Here is a 21,264-nt window from a genome sequence, read left to right as displayed (position 1 = left end):
ACAGGTTGTCCTCTACGGACATGAAACATGGCCAATGCTCGAGGAGGACCTGCAAGCACTCGGAGTATTCGAGAGACGGGTGCTTAGGACCATCTTTGGAGGTGTGCAAGAAGACGATGTGTGGCGGCGAACCACGAACTCGCCCAGCTCTACGGCGAACCCAGTATCTATATGGTAGCTAAAGCCGGAAGGGTACGATGGGTAGGACATGTTGCAAGAATGCCGGACAGCAAGCCTGCAAAGATGGTGTTCGCTTCCGATCCGGCAGGTACGAGACGGCGTGGAGCGCAGCGAGCGAGGTGGGAAGACCAAGTGCAAAACGACTTAGCGGGCCTGGGGGGTATTCGAGGATGGAGAGATGCGGCCTCGAACCGTGTATTGTGGCGTCAAATTGTTCATTCAGTGTTATCTGTTTAGATGTAGACTAAATAAATGAAAATTACAATATAATAAAGCTAACACGATAATACTTTTATGCCCAGGAAAGTCGAGACAATTTTCAAACCGAAAATTGCCTAGACCGGCACCGGGAATCGAACCCAGCCACCCTCAGCAACGCATCTTATTGCTAGACTAAATAGTAGCCCATTATCACCCCTCTTTGTCCCATTGTCACCCTAGCTATATATCACTTCTTTGTTGAATAATCTGCTGAAATAATTATTCTCTGCGCAAATAAATAGCTTGTAACAAAAAACACAAAAAGTACTCAAGAGAGTCCCAATTCACAAATACAGATACAATCACCGAATTAATCGACATTTTTTGTGGCCAGACAACTGTTGGATCTGCGCAAAACTAATCACTCTCCGAACAGTAAAAACAACAACCACAATCATTCCCAGCCAGTCCACCGGTTCTTCTATCAACAAACAAGAATTCTCATTCAAATCATCAGTAAATTGATCTTTCTCGCTGAACCGTCACTTCGCCGGCATATGTGCTCGATGCCCATTTTCGATAACTAACTATCAAGCTATAGAAAATTTTATAAGAGCTGATTGTCAATCCAATCTCGGGTTTCGAACGCGACTTTGGATGATGAATTGAAATCGAACTCACGTCCGACTGACGTAGACGCTCAGCTTCCAGCAGCTCAGAGCCGTAGGCAGAAGGTTGTCAAACAACGTTTCATGCACTCCTCCGCGATCACGTTCGACTGTTACGTTGCCATGGAAATGAAACCCGCCACATGTCTCACATGGGTGTAGGATCGTTCGCAGTTCAAACGACGCACACCGCCCCGCGGACATAGCATGGACTTGGACTTAAACTTGGACGCCTTCGCTTCCAATGTTTACGAATAAGGGCAATTCAACACACCGACAGCAGCAGCAGTAACAGTGCACAGGTGGGTTGGTCGCTTGACGGTTCGCTAATGTGAATGCGATCGATCGTCGCACAACCTTGAAAATGAGCAAACGTTATTGGCGTCGTCGGCGCCGCCGCAGCCGCCTCTGTGAAGCAGCACCACGATGATTGCGTTTGCTTTGGTGCGGCATTGCGATAGTAGAATATGTTCGAAGTTCCTTGGGAATGATCCAGCGGTATCGAACCTATAATACGAAATGAAGACAATTTATTGTTTTTGTAATCAATTATTTTTGAACTCGAATTGTGAGTATTTCTTTTAATTGGCACATCATGTTCGATGTTGTCAAACACTCCAAAACTAAGTACAGTAGGAAACGAGATGGAGTTTCCCCACTCCTAAATGTATCAAATATGCAGTGTATGCTGTTTATTATCCAAATTCCTAAAAAAAATATGGGTCAGGACCTAACCATGTTCGAGAACCCCTGACTGAGGCGGTTTGGTTCAACGACGTTAGACGCTGCTGTGACTAAATTCCACATCGCATCAGCACGCGCGAATCCATCGGTTCGTTGTTCTAATCTGACTATAGCTGACTGGCACCCAGCAGCTGGGCTGGTAATCCATGCTCATTGATCGTTCAACAGCTGAGCAAAGCGGAGAACGAACTTAGTTGCAGCGGATCGCAACCTAAATACAGTGAAACTATTTTTTAATCGTTGCGCGCAAAACATACCAACATAAATTTCGTCTCCGGTTGGAGGTTATTCGCGCCACTACTACCCGGTCACGACTAGCGAATCGGATTGAAATCATGAAGTTATTTCCTAAGGGGCGCTGTTAAAGCCAGCAAATCGTGTAACGAGCAACCAACCCGAATAACCCACTTCTCGATAAGATAAGATAAGATGCGCTGTTATCGACGGTGGAGCACCCGAGCCGATCCAGGTACAATGCAACCGGTCCGATTAAGGTGCCCATTTCGACGGTGGTTGGCGATAGAAGAGATCGAAGAATCGACGGCGTCCTCGAAGCTGTCCCCACTGGAATCATTAGTTTGTGGTGCGAGATACAAGGGAAAATATCAAGTGCGCAAAAGTGAGTCATTGCATCCAATAGTTCGGAACTCGTGTAAGAAAATTAGTTCAATTACCCGAAGGGAATAGTAAAACGTGATTGCTAATACTTAGGACAGTGACAACAGAGTTGTAATAAAGTGAATGCCGAGGCAATTTGTGATGAGTGAGTGAGAAAAGTTTCCGATCATTTAAGGCTCGTATTATTATCATGAAGATTGTAGTGAAGTGCACGATTGTGGCGGTTTGCCTGGGCCTAATATTGAGCAGCGCTGCGGCTGCCAACGAGGAAGAATCCAGTAAAAATAATACCGCCGATAAAAAGGATGTAAGTCAAAATTATGATACATAAAAACGTCTCAAATCCATCAATTGAAGCCAAACCCTGAAATTCACTTGATACGCATTCAACACTCGATAACGATGAGGCTGATAAGATAGCAACAATTGTACGACTCGGTAAACACTCCATCGACGAGCCAGCTCGTTTATTTGCAGACTTTATGCGGTTTTGATATCATCGACGGAGTGATTAATTTGAAAATCCTTTTCCAGGAAAGGTTGCGCCTTCATACGAAATCAGGTGGAACAAGTCATCGCCGACATTTACTCATTTGTGTTCTTCAATTAATGGAAATACTGGTTGATTCGTTATCGTGTTGGTTCCTGTTGGACAATTAAAATTTGCGATAAAGACCATTCAACGAACTGTCTGAAAAAAAGCTTATAAATTAGCTCACCATATGTGTCTGAATGTCAAAACACCCACAAAGCAATGCATTTTATATTCAAATTTGCATCTGTGTGCACACGAAAATAATACCACAAGTTGTGGTAACCACAGTAATTCACTTAGCAGTGCGGGAGCCTTTCTGGTTCAATATAAAATAAAAAACCCAGAATAATTCACCTAGCGGTGATGGTGCCTTTCTCGTGTATTATGAAATGTAACAAGAAAAGGACAAAAGGGAGGTCAAAATGGCACCTTAGGGAGCTAGATTAAGTTATTTCCATAATTTCACATTTATTTGCATTCATTTGTATGCATTGCAGCAGTTTTTGAAAAACAAATTCGTTTTTAAATTTTTTTCCAAGGGAGGATTTGGGAAAAATATGAGAAAAAATAATATTTTTAATAACTCCAGAACGCAATGGCCGATTGGCCTAATTTTTAATAGCGTTAAATTAGGAAGGATTCCGAATGGAACATGTTGCAAGCAAATCAGTTACGGCTAAGTACAAAAAAGTGCGTCTCACTTTTTTTTTACACACACATACATACATACATACACACATTAATGGCGGACCTTGACCCCACTTCGTCAGCACGTCTGCGATGTTCATCTTGGTCGGAATCCATCGCCAGTCCGCAACCTTCGTCAGCTCCTGAATCTCGCCGACTCGAAATGCAACGAATTGCTTGTAGCGATGTTGATCAAAGTTGAGCCAACTACATACGGTGCGGGAATCCGTTAACTGTGCGGGCGATCTGGTAAGAGTGCGTAACCGTATGCGTGTTTGTTGGCATCGGTGAAGATGTGGACCTCCAGTGAATCGACTTCAGCGGACTTGGCGCCTCCGAAATGTCAGCGAGGAATCCAGATAGTTTCGACCTCCGACAACAAATTTATCCACCGCTGCCACAACGTCCAGGATTTTTCGTCGATTTCGTCGTCCCATCCACAATTGGGCAGCAGGGACTATGTCCAAGGGCTTGACGATCCCTCCCGATTGGTAGACGATCCCGCCTAGGATGTGGTGGGGTTTGCCAGTGGGCTCTGTTAAACCTCTATAAAAAGCTGCATGTATCTGCAAGTAGGCTCCGCCAAAGCGACCGTTTGCCCACATAACATATGTGTAACTCAGGTAGCAAAAGTTGTACCCTTATAACAGATTGAATGTGTTATACGGAACATCGAAACGTCAAAAGACAAGGTATAACAGTATTGAAGTAGCAGGGGGTCGTGCGTTTTTTTACTATTTATCTGATTATTATTCACACCAACATTAGACAAATGGAAAGCTTTTTAACCATTTTCAGTTGTTTGATTAACTGAGGGCTATCCCGCACATATACCTAATAGCATTTGTTTGTCAATACTAAAAAGGTTCAGTTCTCCACTTAACATATTTTTATTAATTTATTTGTATTTCCGACGGGCTTCCGATATCCTTATGCGAAAATAATGAGATTCGTATGGAAATTTCGCATGGGCGGTTCACAACGCGCATTTTCGCATAGTCTGCTGGGTCGAAAATTTGCCGATCTTGAGAAAAGGCAGATCGTTTTGTATTCGTTGATCTTGATGTCACCGTGAATCGGTCATTATGAATCATAAAAGTAAGCAGCAATGCAACTCTAAATACCCTAGTAACGTTTTGGTTTTATGCTGGTTTTATAACACTCCTGTAGAGTAAATTATGGTCTTCAAGAGCGTTATAAAACTTAAAATGTATATTGCACTTGCCACGAGTTCATGCGGAATTTATTTACATTTTTGGATAAGGTTCGAGGAGCACAGGTTCGTCTTGATTAATGAGTTGGTAAAGTGGCAGGAGAAAGCAATTGATGGAATTTTAATTTGATGTAAGGAACTATCTTTCCGTTTGTTTATAGTTGTAGCAATTACTGCTAGAATATCAAGTTGGAGATAAATGATAGAAATAGAAACAACTTTTTTTTATGTCTTTATTAGTGAGAATTTCAGCCCGAGGCTGGCTCGTCTCCGTAGAAACAACATGGCTTATGAGGCAGAAGCGGTAGCAATATCACTACCAAGCCCACTAGACACAGAAGAAGAGGAAGAAGAGGAAGAAGAAGTAGAAGAAGAAGAAGAAGAAGAAGAAGACGAACATAGTAAAGAAACTCTCTGTTATTTAGCTAAAATCTTTCTTTCTGCATAACCTTGCGAAAAATGTCAAATAAAAGAATCGAACTTCTTTGCATAAATTTGTTAACATAGAGCATTGGTTCATTGAATATAAAAATGATTACAGTCAAACCTCCACGAGTCGGCTCATGAAAGCAAAACATGCCATATGAAAACAATATTTTCTGGTTTACTATGAAGGTCTCTTCAAAGAGCTTTTCAAGGATTTTCTATTCCACATCTCGATATTTCTATGAATCGTTTGTTCCTTTCAATATCGACTCATAAATGTCAGTCACAATCATTATAAAATTATATAATTATTATAAAATTGATTAAAAACTCAATTATACGATTAATCTTTTGAAACTCTGTAATTGACTATGAAATAGTTTAATTAAACATGAGTTCGATTTATCATACTACAGTAACATCAAACTTTTGAATAAAGTATTACAATATTGGTTCACAATATCAGTGTTTTGCTGTTTGAACAGTAAATGTAATCAATATTTCCCCTTATCGGTACGAATTTGGAAACGTTATTACTAGAATATTATCAAGCAATTTGTCAAGTTATTCGAATTAATCTAATGCATAGTTAAAGCGTATTAAGTAAATTAGGGTTTCAATTCTCAAAATGTTCTATAAGTAATGCGGGAAATTAGCAGCAATTTATCAACAATGATCAGAAACATCGTCAATATAGTTCGTTATTATTCCAAACCAAAAACACTCCGCGACGCCGTCCTGCGAGTTTTCTTTCGTATACTTGAATAATGACTTAGGTTAGAGGATATACATCCCGAGCAGCACAAGTCAGTCAGAAATTGTAGCAGCAACTTGTTTGTGACTAAATCTGGGTATACCCCGTTAGGCATAAGTACGTTACGCATAATGGACGTTAGGCATAACGGACGATAGGCATAATGTACATTTGGCATAATGGACGTTAGGCATAAAATTACCCAAAGAACAGCCTATGACATTAAGAAGGCAGAAATAAGCCAAACGTCCATTATGCCTAACGTACATTATGCCTATCGTCCGTTATCGGGACGTACAAATCGTCATCGGTGACATGAACGCACAGGTAGGAAGGGAGGAAATGTATAGACCGGTCATCGAACCGGATAGTCTGTATACCGTATTGAATGACAACGGCGAACGATGCATACACTTCGCAGCCTCCCGCGGAATGGTAGTCCGAAGCACCTTCTTTCCCCGCAAAAATATCCACAAGGCCACATGGAGATCACCTAACCAAGAAACGGTAAACGAAATCGACCACGTTCTAATCGACGGTAAATTCTTCTCCGACATCACGAACGTCCGCACTTACCGCAGTGCGAATACTGAATCCGACCACTACCTCGTTGCAATATGTCTGCGCTCGAAACGCTTGACGGTGTACAACACGCGTCGGAGTCGTCCGCCGCGGCTAAACATTGGGCGGCTACAAGATGGTAGACTAGCCCAAGACTTCGCACAGTAGCTGAAAGTGGCACTCCCAATGGAAGTGCAGCTATGCGCAGTATCTCTGTATCGCTCTAATAACGCACGAAAGTTCTATAAGAAGTTGAACCGTTCACGTAAGGGCCACGTGCCACAGCCCGATATGTGTGAGGACATAAACGGGAACCTTATTACAAACGAGCGTGAGGTGATCCAAAGGTGGTGGCGGCACTACGAAGAGCACCTGAATGGCGATATGGCAATGAACTGAAGTTGATCAACTACCAGGAGAGTTGTTTAAACACGGGGTTAGGCACTGGCTAGAGCGCTGCACTGTGTCATTACCAAGGTTTGGGAGGATGAGGTTCTTCCGCAGGAGTGGATGGAAGGTGTCGTGTGTCCCATCTACAAAAAGGGCGATAAGCTGGATTATAGCAACTACATTGCTGAACGCCCCCTACAATGTACTCTCCCAAATTGTATGCCGCTGACTAACACCAATTGGAAGAGAGTTCGTGGGGCAGTACCAGGCGGAATATATGGGTGAACGCTCTACCACAGACCAGGTGTTCGCCATACGTCAGGTATTGCAGAAATGCCGCGTATACAACGTGCCCACACATCATCTATTTATCGACTTCAAAGCCGCATATGATACAATAGATCGGGACCAGCTATGGCAGCTAATTCACGAACACGGATTTCCGGATAAACTGACACGGTTGATCAAAGCGACGATGGATCGGGTGATGTGCGTAACACGGTGCCCCCGGAAGTGAATATTATCGCACTTTCATGAACCTCCGTGGTTTTCTCACGAAAAGAAAGCTTTGAGCACCAGGAAAAGGATTACGGGGAGTTTTAAAATCTCTCATCGGTGAAATTTTGAATACGCCCTATTTTAAAAATGTATGGTTTTCCCCATATACATACATGTTAGCTGCAAAATATAAATATATAGTGCTTTCCTTTTCAATATTAATTAAATCAAGTATTGTTGAAATGCAAGTAGCAATACAAATAAATGAATTTTCGACATTCGGGTAATGTGTCCAGCCCAAGTGAGTTTGTCATACAATAAAACTGGTCGAACTATGAATGTGATGGAACAACAATGCTGAACGCGTATGTTTTTGCTCTTAATTGCAAAGTTAGTCCAGATTAGAGAATGCAATGTTTCCAAGGTAATAAACCCATATGTCAAGACATGTTATAATATTGAGTAAGTGATATGTTCCTAATGATCATAAAGATCGATCACGAAAAGCGCCGCAACTTAGTTTGCGTTCTGTGTTTGGAAAAGAAATCCTAATAAAAGATGTGAGCAAAGGCCAATTCACTATTGCATTATCACGAAAAATTCAACGAATTTTATTGGATAACAGGTATTGCAAGAAAATTGTCACATGCTAACATAATAAATTAAAACAAGCATAAAATATTCGCTTTCCTAATGCATCAGTAATTGTCTGAGCACAGAGATGTAAAATTAAATGATTAAAATAAGAACAAATCACAGACAATTACTATACAGATAAATCAACCCAAAACATGAGTTCAAAAAAGCTACTGAAGAGAAAGCTACCTGCTACTGAAGCTACTGAAGAGAACATCGCAACAAAATTTATCCAAAATTTGGGTAGTTTTTCCTGTCTTTGATTCTGATAGAACGAGAACAAGATGCAAGAACCTCACTGGGGTAGTTCGGCCCAATAACCAAAATTTGAGTAAATTTAATATTCTCAATTTTTGGGTTTTTCTCCAAAAGTACTGTTTTGACTGAAGACAACCCACTTTCGGGTAGCTTTGGTTTTCCGTGTAGCAAAAGACTCAATACTTATGCAATCTTTAAACGACCAGCTTAGCAAGTATTTTCCATCCAAATTACTTGATTTTTAAAACATGGCTAGTTTCACTCACTTAAATAAATAGATCCTTTTACTTTCCCAAAATGGGTAAATTTCCCAGCAGAAGGAAAGAGATAGCAAACAAAAGTACCCATCAATGGGTAAACATTGGCATTTGCACACATCTTTTATTAGGATTGGCTTTCCAAACACAGAACGCAAACTAAGTTGTGGCGCTTTTCATGATCGATCTTCATAGCTATTGGGAACATATCACTTACTCAATATTATAAAATGTCTTGAAATATTGTTTTATTACCTTGAAAACATTGGATTGTCTAATCTGGAGAGTAAACTGTGCAATTAAGAGCAAAAACTTACGCGTTCAGCACTGTTGTACCATCAGATTGATAGTTCTACCATTCTTAATGTATGACAGACTCACTTGGGCTGGACATATTAGCCGAATGTCGAATGTTACGTTCATTTATTTGGAAAATTTCGTATTGCTGCTGACATTTCAACAATACTTGATCTAATTACTATTGAAAAGGAAAGCCCTATATATTTATATTTTGCAGCTAACATGTATGTATATGGGGAAAATCATACAATTTTAAAATTTCACCGATGAAAGATTTTTAAAACCCCGTAACCTTTTCCTGGTGCTCAAAGCTTTCTTTTCGTGAGAAAACCACGGAGGTTCATGAAAGTGCGATAATATTCGCTTCTGGCGGCACCGTGCGTAGTTCGAGTTTCAGGGGCATTCTCGAGTCCCTTCGAAACGCGCAGAGAGTTACGGCAAGATGATGGTCTCGATGTAGCTCATAAGTAACACGTTAAAAGAATCTTAACGTTTTTTGCATCGTAGTATGAAGTAATGCCAAGTTGAAAATTCAAAAGTGAAAGTACTGTGAGCTCACACTTTTTTTTTGATAAATTATAATCTGAGAGGAAAATAATTTTCCTTTTATAGGTTTTGTAATATTGAAAAAAAGGAAACAAAAATAACAGATGAAAATTGATTAGGAAATGTATAATAATTTACGGGATACATTTATAATGAGTGTCAAATATTGGATTTCATTGATTGTTTTTGAACGTTTTTGATTAATAATAATCAATGTTTACAAAATTTGATAAATAAAATCATGGCCTTTACATTTTTTTTTGAAAGAAAGTGTTGTGAAAATATGAATTGAAAGGTATTACTTTATGTATACGGTGTAGAGTAGGCTAATGAAGAAAGGAACTTACTTGATTAGGTTAAACTAAGTTATATAGAAAAAAAGTTCGATGAGTTTACACATTTTGAAAACAAATAAAAAAGAAGGATAAGAAAATATATACTTTTTTTAGGCTTTTGAGTCAGTTTTATTTATTTATTTATACCTCATCTGAAAATTATTTCAATGAGGATGAAGGATGGGGAAAAGCCCTTTTGATGAGAAAAAATTCCATCAAAAGGGCATAAAAACCCCATATCTTTTCTTAAATACAGTTTTACATAAATTGAGTAATCATAGTAATTAAAACATAATATACTAATACAATATTTTCTCTTATGATTAAATAGTCAACTGATAAAAATAGCAACACGTATGAAAGGATGAATGATGACGTCACTCGATCCATTTTCAACTCACCGGAAACAAAAGAAAAGAACAGGGAGCAACTTTTTTACAGTTTATAGTAATTGGAAACAAACTTCCCTTTCTATGTTGTCTAAAATAAGCTCTGGTTGGAGATGAAGCTGTTTGAGCCGGTTCTTGAAGATAGTTGCAAAGATGCTGTAGTCGAAAAGCGGGTAAACCTTGTTGAATTCTCGGCAAATAGCAGTGATATGTTCATTTAGTTCGTAGTGAGTTCTCCTAAAGTCCAATCTCAAGGGGTTTCTTGGCCGTAAGGTGATTGTCGGTGCATTGATATTAATCTTTTCCAAAATTTGCGGCGCATCAATCGAACAGCAACTTTCCAGCAAAAACTGCCCTAAAAGCCTCTATGCGGCTACGTAGAGTTTCCATTCCAAGGAGCCGGCAGCGAATTTCATATCGAGGCATGTTAGCTATGTCATTCCATGGAAGTAGTCTGAGGGCAAATCTAGTGAACCTGGATTGAATGTTTTCAATACGCTTAATCCAGATTTCAGTGTATGGACACCAAGCCACACACGCAGATTCAAGCGTAGAGCGAACTAGTGAATAATAAAGCGATCGTAGGCTGAATGGTTTCAAGAACTCCCGAGTTGTCCGCATAATGAATCCGAGATTTCTGTTGGCTTTAGCAATTATGGCAGAATAGTGATCACGGAAGGACATACTTGTATCCAGCAGTACTCCTAAGTCTTTCACAGTAGATACCCGGGGTAGTATTGTCCCGCATATTTTGTAATTCCAAATTATTGGGGAGTGTTTCCGGTAGAATGAAATGATAGAGCATTTTCAGCACTTATTACCATTTGTTTTCTTGTGCACCAATCTTGAAACAAATCTATCATGCGCTGCAGCTCCGAACAATCGTCAATACCAGGGTGGTATATATCGGGTGGCCCAAACGGCCGAGTTTTGCGAGTGTTGGTGAGTGTTTTGCCGTTGCAACGGAAAAAAATCATCGAAAATTTGCCATAAAGAAACCGAATCAGCTGTTGTTTACTTTTTTGAAGTAACAAATTTGAGCAAAATGTTGAAAATTTTCAATGAAGGGATGTGTTGTCAGCATAAATACGACGGAATCTTAGTACTGCATGAGAAAAATCTTGTGCAATACTTCAATTTCGATGGAAAGTTTTTCTTTGTTTTGGTTAGTTGCCATAAGGAAACCGAATCGTGAACATTTTGCCATAAGAAAACCGAAAAGTTCACTGGGTGAGTACAAAATTCACCGAGCTCGGATTACCAACACAACTACACATCTTCCCACCCGTAATGTAGAGCTCTGCGTATCGATGCACATAAAGAGATGTTTAACACATTCCTGGCGTAAAGTGAAAACAGCTTCTTTGAATACGTCATGCGTATATGGTGTGGTCCCGTTAATTGATATATTGTTGATGAAAACAGACAGTTTCCGTCGGATGGTACGGGATCAACGAGTAATGTATATTTGTTGTTAACTGTCCTCTCCATGACCTACAAGACGCAGTATTTCAGTATCGATTCAACTAACACAACACTGAATTTACATATTCACATAAATTCAAATTCTCAGAAAAATGCGGGAGATCCAATGATTGACAGTAGTAAATAACACTTAAAAATTTAAATAATCTTCCATCTGATACTGTTTTAAATGCGAGAGAAAACTTTTGATAAGCTATTATCAATTTCCCACCTTATCGTCCGCGACGATTTGAAATCGTCGCAAAACAAATTGACGCCAAAATCGTCGCCAGCAGAAATGACCATAAGATCTGTCAAATCAACTGTGAACAAAATTTTATATACTCAATAATCACATTATTTCCCAAAATTGAGCCCTATTTTTAATGCAGATTGACATTATTTTCTAATAAAACTAACATAATTTTAGAATAAAGATGTTGGCGACGATTTTGATAGTGCCTAAAAAATGGTCGGCGCGTTTTGTTACCAAGGAAACAGACAATATTTACTATTTAATAAACATATTGTTCTTTTCGGTGGGTATTTGGCGTCTATATTGTGAATGAAAAACAACCATATATGTTTTCTTTCTCCAACGTTTTGATCCTTGAAAAAGATCCAATAAGGGTCGAAAACGTTGGAGAAAAAAAAACATATAGTTGTTTTTCATTCACAATATAGACTGAAACGCCAAATAACCACCGAAAAGTACATTGCTAACAGTCGACATAATTCAAATAAATATATTGTCCTGAAAGTAACATTTTACATTCATGATGTATTTATTTCAAAGCTTATCACAAACGTACAGGCCTCGCGATATAATCTAATCTGAACTGAAACGCAACTAAACTGATAGCATGATATTTCATGTTTCGGACGCTATGCGAGATGAACTCGGGTCAAGCACACAATCTGCCAATTATTTCCTGTAAAGCACAACTGAATCCAGAACACATGAGAGTCACGGATTATTATTTCCATTTTTGCTAAAATATTAAAAATTATTTATCGACCTAATTCAAAATAGAAGCAATAGGACAGTCAAATCAATTTTTGAGCAGTTTAGCAGACATTTTCTCAATTATGAAATTATAAAATTCTTCTCCATAAAAACTTTTTGTATCAACATATACTGCCGCCAACCTCAAGACGAGCACATCTGTATATGGAGGCCCATACACAGATGTGCTCGACTTGCGGTTAGCGGCAGTATACATATTTCGCATAACTGAAAAAAAATCATTTACTCATCCACAGAACACAACCGATGGCAGTGGAGATAAAACTGCGAAGGAGCCGAACGCACTATGCGACACGTGCAACTGCAACGTCGAACTGCGAACGTTTGACTGCTCCTCCATGAAGCTTTATAAACTGTTCAACATGAGCGACTGGGCCACACTGAACGACAGCGGAGTTGCCACCGACATAATGATCCTCAGCCGAAACAACATTCCGGAAGTACCCCAATTTCCTCAGTTTGACGTGAAAAAGCTCGATCTGAGCCATAACAACATCAGCGTCATTGCCAAGAAGGCTTTCTACTACCTGTCGAATCTTGAGGTACTGGATCTGTCCTATAATATGCTCACCCGCAAAACGTTGATCCCGGAGATCTTCGAGGGAAGCTACAATCCGGACGAGTATCTACCGCTGGAAAAGCTGCGCGTTCTACGGCTGGACAGCAACCAGATGCACTCGTTGGATTCCGATCTGTTCGAACATTTGCCCAACTTGGAGGAACTGAGTTTGGCGGAGAACGCGTTCAAGATTCTGGATCAGTCGACTGAGATCGCCATCGGGAGTCTCATGACGCTGCGGACGCTGGATTTGAGCTACATGGAACTGCTGGAGGTTCCGTCCAGAATATTCCACTCTCCGCAGGGGTTGTGGCATTTGAATTTGACGGGAAATTTGCTGACGGCTATCCCAGAGGCTTTGGACTACGCAATCAATCTGAAATGGCTCAGTTTAGATGAGAATCCGATTGTGGACATCCAGGGAGATCAGTAAGTTGAATTTTCCTAATGACATATGTAAGTGGTAAGATGATAATAACGAGACTTTTTCAGTGTCTTCCCGACGATCAAGACCTTGGAGTACCTCAGCCTTTCCTACATAACTCCGCTGAAGATAATTGGACGCGGTGCGTTTAGCAAGCTTGAAGGACTCCAGGAGGTACACATTTGTAACAATCCGGAGCTGACGCTCCTGCACGGAGATGCATTCAACCGACCTAATGAGGACGATCCGGTTCGGTTGGAGTGGCCTCGGGTCAAGAAGCTCTACCTGCATAACAACAATCTGAGCACGCTGGATTCGCAACTGTTGGCCCGATGGGACGACATGGAGGTGATCGACATCCGAGTCAACCCATGGCAGTGCGATTGTGACAACCAGTGGATGGTGGAAACGCTGCTACCGATCGTCGAGAAGAAGACCCCCAAACTTATGAACAGTATTGTGTAAGTATTGAAACCTTTCGTAAGTTTGGTTTTATTTTATTCGATTTTCATAAATGGTAACTTAGCTTTGAAACCTCCCCCACTTCATGATGATGTGCTTATTGAATGTTTAGCTGCGAGTCAAAAGCCTCGACTCCAATATTCTATTCTATTCTTTCCCCATTTTCAGCTGCGCCACTCCGGAGCAGATGAAGGGCCTGTCGATGCTGGATTTGGAGCACAAGCACAGTCAGATGCGCTGCCTGGACAAGTACGGTAACCGACCGCAGAACGACGGTGCTCTGCTGATTGGTTTACTTATCGGGATCCTGGCCGGTATCCCGCTTACGGCCGCCGTCATCCTTATCTACAAACGGGGCTGCTTCGGACTGTTCCGCAGGGGACCGGCTGACTACTCGCGGGCCTTCTACACCCGTTCCGCCAATGATGATTACTGATTCAACGGTGCCAAAAAGCTACAAATACACAATGCCTTATCGGCAGAGGGGCTCCCAGTTAGGAAAACAAATGCCAGTGCCATCTAAGTCAGGGTTTGTGATGACATTTTCGTTACCATTCACTGTGGTATTTACAAATCAATAGCAGTAGGACAAAAAATCATCCATTACTTTCCGTTTTTTGTTTAGAGTTAAGAAGCGTGTAAAACAGTCAATAGATCCTCAATAAAGTATTTAACGTTTCAGACACAGAAAGGTTTTTAGGACAAGAACACACAAATTGCTGTATTATTTTTTCTCAAATAGAAACACTAGACTAATCGTTGTGGCGCTTGCCACTTGCGAAACTTAAGCTAGTTCTTCGTTCTTTATTATTTACTAGCAGACCCGACGAACTTCGTTTCGCCTAAAATTAATTTTTCCTCTGATTAGTACTCGAGTTATGCAGAAATTTCTGTTTCATCTGTATGGGACCCCCCCCCCTTTCCACAGGGGGAAGGGTCTCGAACCATCTTAAGAACCTTCCCCGGTCCAAAAAACCTCTGCATACGAATTTTCACGCAAATCGGCTCAGTAATTTCGGAGTCCATAAGGTTCAGACAGACAGAAATTCATTTTTATGTATATAGATTTATTTATTTATAAATACATTAACAGGCTATATAAAGCCTAAATAAATGTAAATCATAATCTAATCTTATCACGTGTCATAAAATAAAATATAGAAAAGCAAAATTAATTGGATAACAGCGGCTTTCGTAGTTAGGCATTTCAAAAGGATTCTTCCATGGTAGCCGACGGGGCGCGAATCGTAGGGAGCGGCGCCGCACAAATTCGATTCTCTCCGTTGTTATAGTTAAGATTCCAAACTTTCGAATAATACACCAGATTAAACCGACACAAAGGACAGTACAGTGATTTAAGGGAGTAAATATCAGAGAAATTCTTTGCTATCCTGAAAATTAATCCCAGCGTCCGAGAAGCCTTACTTACAGCGTAGGAAACATACTGCTTAAACTTGAGTTCTGCGTCCGTAATTACTTTGAAATCCTTCACCTTTTTCACACGTTCAACCACTTTTTCCTGGAAGTGGAAGTTGGAGCGAATAAGCAATACAAAATGTAGAGATCGTGTTGAAATGCACGTCGGTTTGTGAGATTTTTTCTTTGTCGCAAGATAATCCACGGAATAAATAGTTGTTAAATCGTGCTTCATAAGTGCGCGTCGATTCGGTTGGAGTAACAGAATTCTTAGCATGCAGAAGCGACCGAGCCTGCATTGTATTAGTTTTTCTGTTCTCTTTGTCGCAGAACCATGAAAGTAAAGAGTGCAGATTTGTTCGTGTTTTGTATTGGACGTAGAACGAACGAAGCTCGCGTCCAGACGTGTTTTTTTCAGTAAGCAGAACGATCGGCCGGTCATCGAATTTTTGCTCTGCTTTGTGCGGCCTTTAATAAAATTTTTAATTGTTTTTATTTGTTTTCATCGATCAAACTACACGCTATACACAGCTTACCGTTTACCAAAACGAACCCTGCCACACTCCCTATCCCATATATCCAACATTCCAGTGATTTCTCGTGGAAGTGCAGATGACTCGTCGACTTCTATCAAAGCGAGTATCACGTCAACAATTTCCTACCTATTCCTTAATTGACCTGCATTAGGACACGGCCGGCGCTGGTATTGCTTATTTTTGGGTCACCAGTTCTTACACATTGAAGATGATGTTAGTCCCAAACTTCATCTGTTGGTTCTCTGTGTAGCTGACCTGGCAATAACGGAGTAGCAACCGTGGGCGGTCAATCATGCTCATGCTCATGCTCAAGTGGAAGTTGGAGCGAATAAGATTCTTTTTCCGTGAAAATAAAATTATCGAGCATTTCTTCGGATTAGCATCCATCCGGTTGATCGTCAGAGCTGCTGCTGTAGAAGATAACAGTTTTCAATGGAGTTAATTTATACAGGGTGTCGACTAAAATTTGAAAATAAAATTCCCTGACTTTCCAGTAATTTCTCGAAAAATTCCAGGTATGATTTTTTTTTTCAAATTCTTAAGCATATGAAAATCACTGCATATTTAAATCCTTATAGACCAAACGAGTTCCTGAGTTATTAGAAGCCTATTCACTTGTAGAAGCAGAACATTAAGGTTTTGTAATAAATGCTAAATAATTCTGGTCGTTCACAAAGATTCTAGTAAATGCGCAGAGCTCCCGAAAAGTTATTATAATTCAGCATTACAGCAGCATAAATAATGTTTTTTTTTTTCTAATTACCGTTTATTTGAAGGCTCAAGCGCCCGAAGGCATAACGGAGCCGAAAGTCAATTGAAATTTTATTACAATTTCAGCTTTTGCTTCTTATGCTCGTATGTTAGTGTTGGGGAGCCGAAAAACTCGCGGCTTGGTCGAGGTTAAGGAGTACATACAAAAAAAAATTGGATGGGATAGGGCCTTGGGCTTATATTGGTGTCCGTAAGTAACGTTGGTGCAGTCTTTCCATGATGATTTGTGTGGTGTAGAACAGAGACAAACTGTAATGATACAAGCAAAACGTTTCTACCGAGCGGAGTGGGAGAAAACAAGGTGGACATGGTCCTACGAAGGGGGAGGGAGAGGGAAATTAACAATGACATTGATGCGCTTTAAAAAATTGTGAACAAGGGCCATGTAGTCAAGATCAAGCTTTCCCAACACATCTCTAATGTCCTCATTTACTGGTTTCCCTCGGGCCCGGAGGGATGCATATAAATCGGACCTGGCAATACCGTATTCGGGACAGTTCCAGACAACGTGATTGATGTCCTGATAGCCTGCCCCACAACCGCATCGATTGCTGTCTGCGAGCCCTACTCGATAGGAATGCGCGTTTAGTGAGTAGTGGTTGGACATTAGCCGACACATTATTTTAATAAAGTCTCGGCTAAGGTCCAACCCCTTGAACCAAGGTCTTTTCGAAACCTGCGGGAGAATGGAATGTAACCACCTACCCAAATCTCCTTCATCCCATTTTCGTTGCCAACTGAGCAAGGCCTGCTGACGAGAAATTGAAAAAAAAAATCATTAAAGGCGATTTGACGCTCGTATATATCACCTTCCATAGCGCCCACCTTGGCAAGTGAGTCCGCTCTCTCATTACCCGGGATCGAGCAATGTGAAGGGACCCATACCAAAGTGATAGTGTAAAAGCGATTCGATAGAGCACTCAATATGGATCGTATTTCGCTCAGGAAATACGGTGAGTGCTGTACCGGCCTCATTGAACGTATAGCCTCTATTGAGCTGAGACTATCCGTAAAAATGAAGTATTGATCAGAGGGAACAGAGGCAATTCGCTCTAATGCGTAGCTGCTAATTCTGCAACATATACGGAACAAGGATTTTGAAGTTTTCGAGCGGCGCTATGCAATTCGTTGAAGACACCAAATCCAGTGGATTCATTTATTTTTGACCCGTCGGTGAAAAACTTTTTGACGCAACTGACATGGCTGTATTTACTTGTGAAAATTGGTGGTATACACTCCATTCGGAGAGGATCTGGAATTCCATGGATCTCTTCTCTCATGGTCAGATCAAAAACTACAGAAGAACTGGAGGAGTCTAAGAAGCAACCACGATTGGGAACATTCGAAGAAGGGCCAATCTCCAGGCTCATGTACCAGTAGTACAGTGTCATAAATTTTGATTGGAAGTTTCGTTCGATTAGCTTCTCAAAATTTTCAATTACCAATGGATTTAAAACCTCACACCGAATGAGGAATCTGAACGATAATTCCGCGATGCGATCTGATAAAGGAAGTACTCCCGCGAGTACCTCCAAACTCATTGTATGAGTCGAGTTCATACAGCCTAACGCGATGCGGAGACAGCGATATTGAATGCGTTCGAGCTTCAAAATATGAGTTTTCGCGGCGGCTTGGAAACAAAAACTACCACCGTATTCAATAACCGACAAAACCGTTGTACGATATAGCTTTATCAGATCTTCTGGGTGGGCTCCCCACCACGTACCGGTAACTGTCCGCATGAAGTTGATTCTTTGTTGGCATTTCTGATGCAGATGTCTAATGTGCATTCCTTAGGTGCCTTTCGAGTCTAACAAGACCCCTAAGTATTTATGTGAAATGCCTTGAGAGATGTTCTTACCCCTAAGATGAAGTTTTAATTTTGCTGGCGTATTCTTCCTAGAAAAGACAATCAGCTCAGTTTTCTCCGGAGAGAATTCGATACCCAGCTTCAAAGCCCAAGTAGACAAATTGTCCAGAGTATCTTGCAATGGTCCTTGCAGATCGCCCGCCCCTGTTCCTGTAAAGGAGACAACAGCGTCATCCGCAAGCTGTCTTAACGAGCAATTTTCCACAAGACATCCATCGATGCCTCTAACATAAAAATTGTAAAGAAGGGGACTTAAACATGAGCCCTGGGGGAGACCCATGTAACTAATTCTTGAAGTTGTTGAGTTTCCATGAGAAAAACTCATATGTTTCTCAGACAACAAGTTGTACAAATAGTTATTTAGTATTGGTGAAAGCCCACACTCGTGGAGTTTGTCTGAAAGGACGTCAACGCAAACTGAGTCAAAAGCCCCCTTAATGTCCAAGAAAACTGAACCCATTTGTTCTTTTTGAGAATAGGCCAGTTGGATTTCTGTAGTAAGCAACGCAAGACAGTCGTTCGTTCCCTTGCCTCTGCGGAATCCAAATTGAGTATCTGATAGAAAGCCATTTGATTCGACCCATCTGTCGAGCCGATTGAGAATCATCTTCTCTAACAGCTTCCGTATACACGACAACATCGCGATTGGACGGTACGAGTTATGATCCGAAGCAGGGGTGACATTGTGCATCTCGAATCGAATCACTCGATTCGTAAGTTTTAGGATTCGTTTCGAAAAAATAGCGGCATTATGTATTTCGTTCGACTTCATTCAGTCGCAGTACAAGATTTCGAATGGTGCTGTACTAGCTCAATCGAGTATGTTCTGTCAAACGAAATGTAAACAGAGAGAATAAGAGATAACTGTCTCCGTGTTTATTATGCCGCCCGCTGGAGAGACAACCTTCAGCGCATTGCGAATGTGAGTAAACAAAGAGAATAAGAGTAATTTCATCTGCGTGTAGCATGTTGCCTGTTGGAAAGACATCCTTCAGGGCATGAATTGGCAGTTAATTTATAAACAAGCAAATCGTGCTCAATGACTATAAAAGCAATTGAGCAGTTGAAATCGATTAAAACATTATGCCGATACGACATGTTTTATAAATTGAGATATAGTTACGACACAAATTATAAGTTTTATTATTAATTGCAGATTATTCGGCAACTCGACCGTACGAAAACCATTTTTTTGTTAAATGTCTTGGCTGTGCATATGCACAACACATGTTTCTAAATGGACAAATTGATATGAAATTTGCGAAAAAGTACAAGACCACTTAAAGGTCACGTTTGCGGAAAAGCCATCAGAATCCGAGTTCCAACCTCAACCACGGTTAGCTCTTTTTTGCAAATCGAATATCTTTCGGATGTTTGATTTGTCCAATCTTCACATGTGCTTTACTGTTGTATATCCACAGTCAAGTGAGTGCACATTGTTTATAAATCGAGAGGATCACACTCTATGCCTTCAACAACGGGCTGGGCGAATTTGTGTAAAAGGCTTGCTTGGCTATAGCATTTGATTACTTTGATTGCTCTAATTGTAATCAAGTGTCAGTCTTCCACCGTCATTAGTCGTCTGAATACACGCGACCGCATGCGTAGAGCAATCAAACTCATCAAATGCTTTAGCATTTATTATATTTATTCGAGTTTATAACACAGATCCAATTTTGAGCTAAATAATTTAAAGCTAAAGAAGGATTCGATAATAAATTACTTCGATGTTTCCATGTGTTTCAGTTAAATGCACTTGGGTCAGCGTTTTTTTTATTTATTTAACTCAACTATTTTTACGTAGATTTTCTCCATAGATTTTTCACGCGGTTTATCGAAATTGTCAAGAAATACGTGAAAACTGCAAAGAAAACGATTTAGGTTGAAGTCGTTTTTACGAGCATTTTGGGATAATTAAAGATTGCATATTGTCTGGAAACTATAAAAAATGGTATACTAATGACATTCTTCCCTTCAAGATACAATAATGAAACATTCATTCTCTTCCCGTAGAGAAATAATAACAAATATAATGAAAAACTTTCAGCAAGAAATGACTCTCGAACAACATTCGAAAGCTATAAAGGTGACGAGTGATTTTCATTCGACTTGAGTCGTTTTTCAGTGTGCTATCGAGTCTCCATAATGCCAAAACATCTCGTTATTCTTGTACCTCCTCGAGCATACTCGAACGATGAGTCGTTTTCGAGATCGAATCGAAAGCCGTAATGCCAAACATGTTCGACTCGATAGAATTACGTTCGAATCGAGATGCACAATGCCACCCCAGGTTTATCGGGTTTCTTGATAGCGATCACCCTCACTTGTCTCCATTCATCCGGAACAATGTTGCTTTCCACGAATTGATTAAATAAGTTCAACATGCGCCTCTTCGCGACGTCTGGGAGGTTTTTAAGCAAGTTGAATTTAATTCTGTCCATTCCTGGAGCGGTATTATTACATGAAAGGAGAGCAAGTGAGAAATCAACCATCGAAAATGGGGCGTCCACCTCGTGTCGACCGGAGGTTGCTTCGCGTG

General features: G+C 40.5%; 1 protein-coding gene across 1 annotated transcript; it reads left to right on the top strand.

The window, feature by feature from the left end:
• Positions 1–1,947: 1,947 nt before the first annotated feature.
• On the top strand, positions 1,948–14,848 carry LOC134226442 (leucine-rich repeat neuronal protein 3-like). The gene is made up of 4 exons (XM_062707214.1): positions 1,948–2,718; positions 12,924–13,675; positions 13,739–14,131; positions 14,301–14,848. Exons 1-4 carry the CDS (start codon positions 2,602–2,604, stop codon positions 14,566–14,568), a joined length of 1,530 nt encoding a protein of 509 aa, XP_062563198.1. The 5' UTR covers positions 1,948–2,601; the 3' UTR covers positions 14,569–14,848.
• The last annotated feature ends 6,416 nt before the right edge of the window (positions 14,849–21,264 follow it).

Source organism: Armigeres subalbatus, chromosome 3 (genome assembly GCF_024139115.2).
Source record: "Armigeres subalbatus isolate Guangzhou_Male chromosome 3, GZ_Asu_2, whole genome shotgun sequence".
Lineage (NCBI taxonomy): Eukaryota > Metazoa > Arthropoda > Insecta > Diptera > Culicidae > Armigeres > Armigeres subalbatus.
The sequence above is the reverse complement of the archived record's forward strand: the minus strand, read 5'-3'. Positions and strand labels throughout refer to the sequence as shown.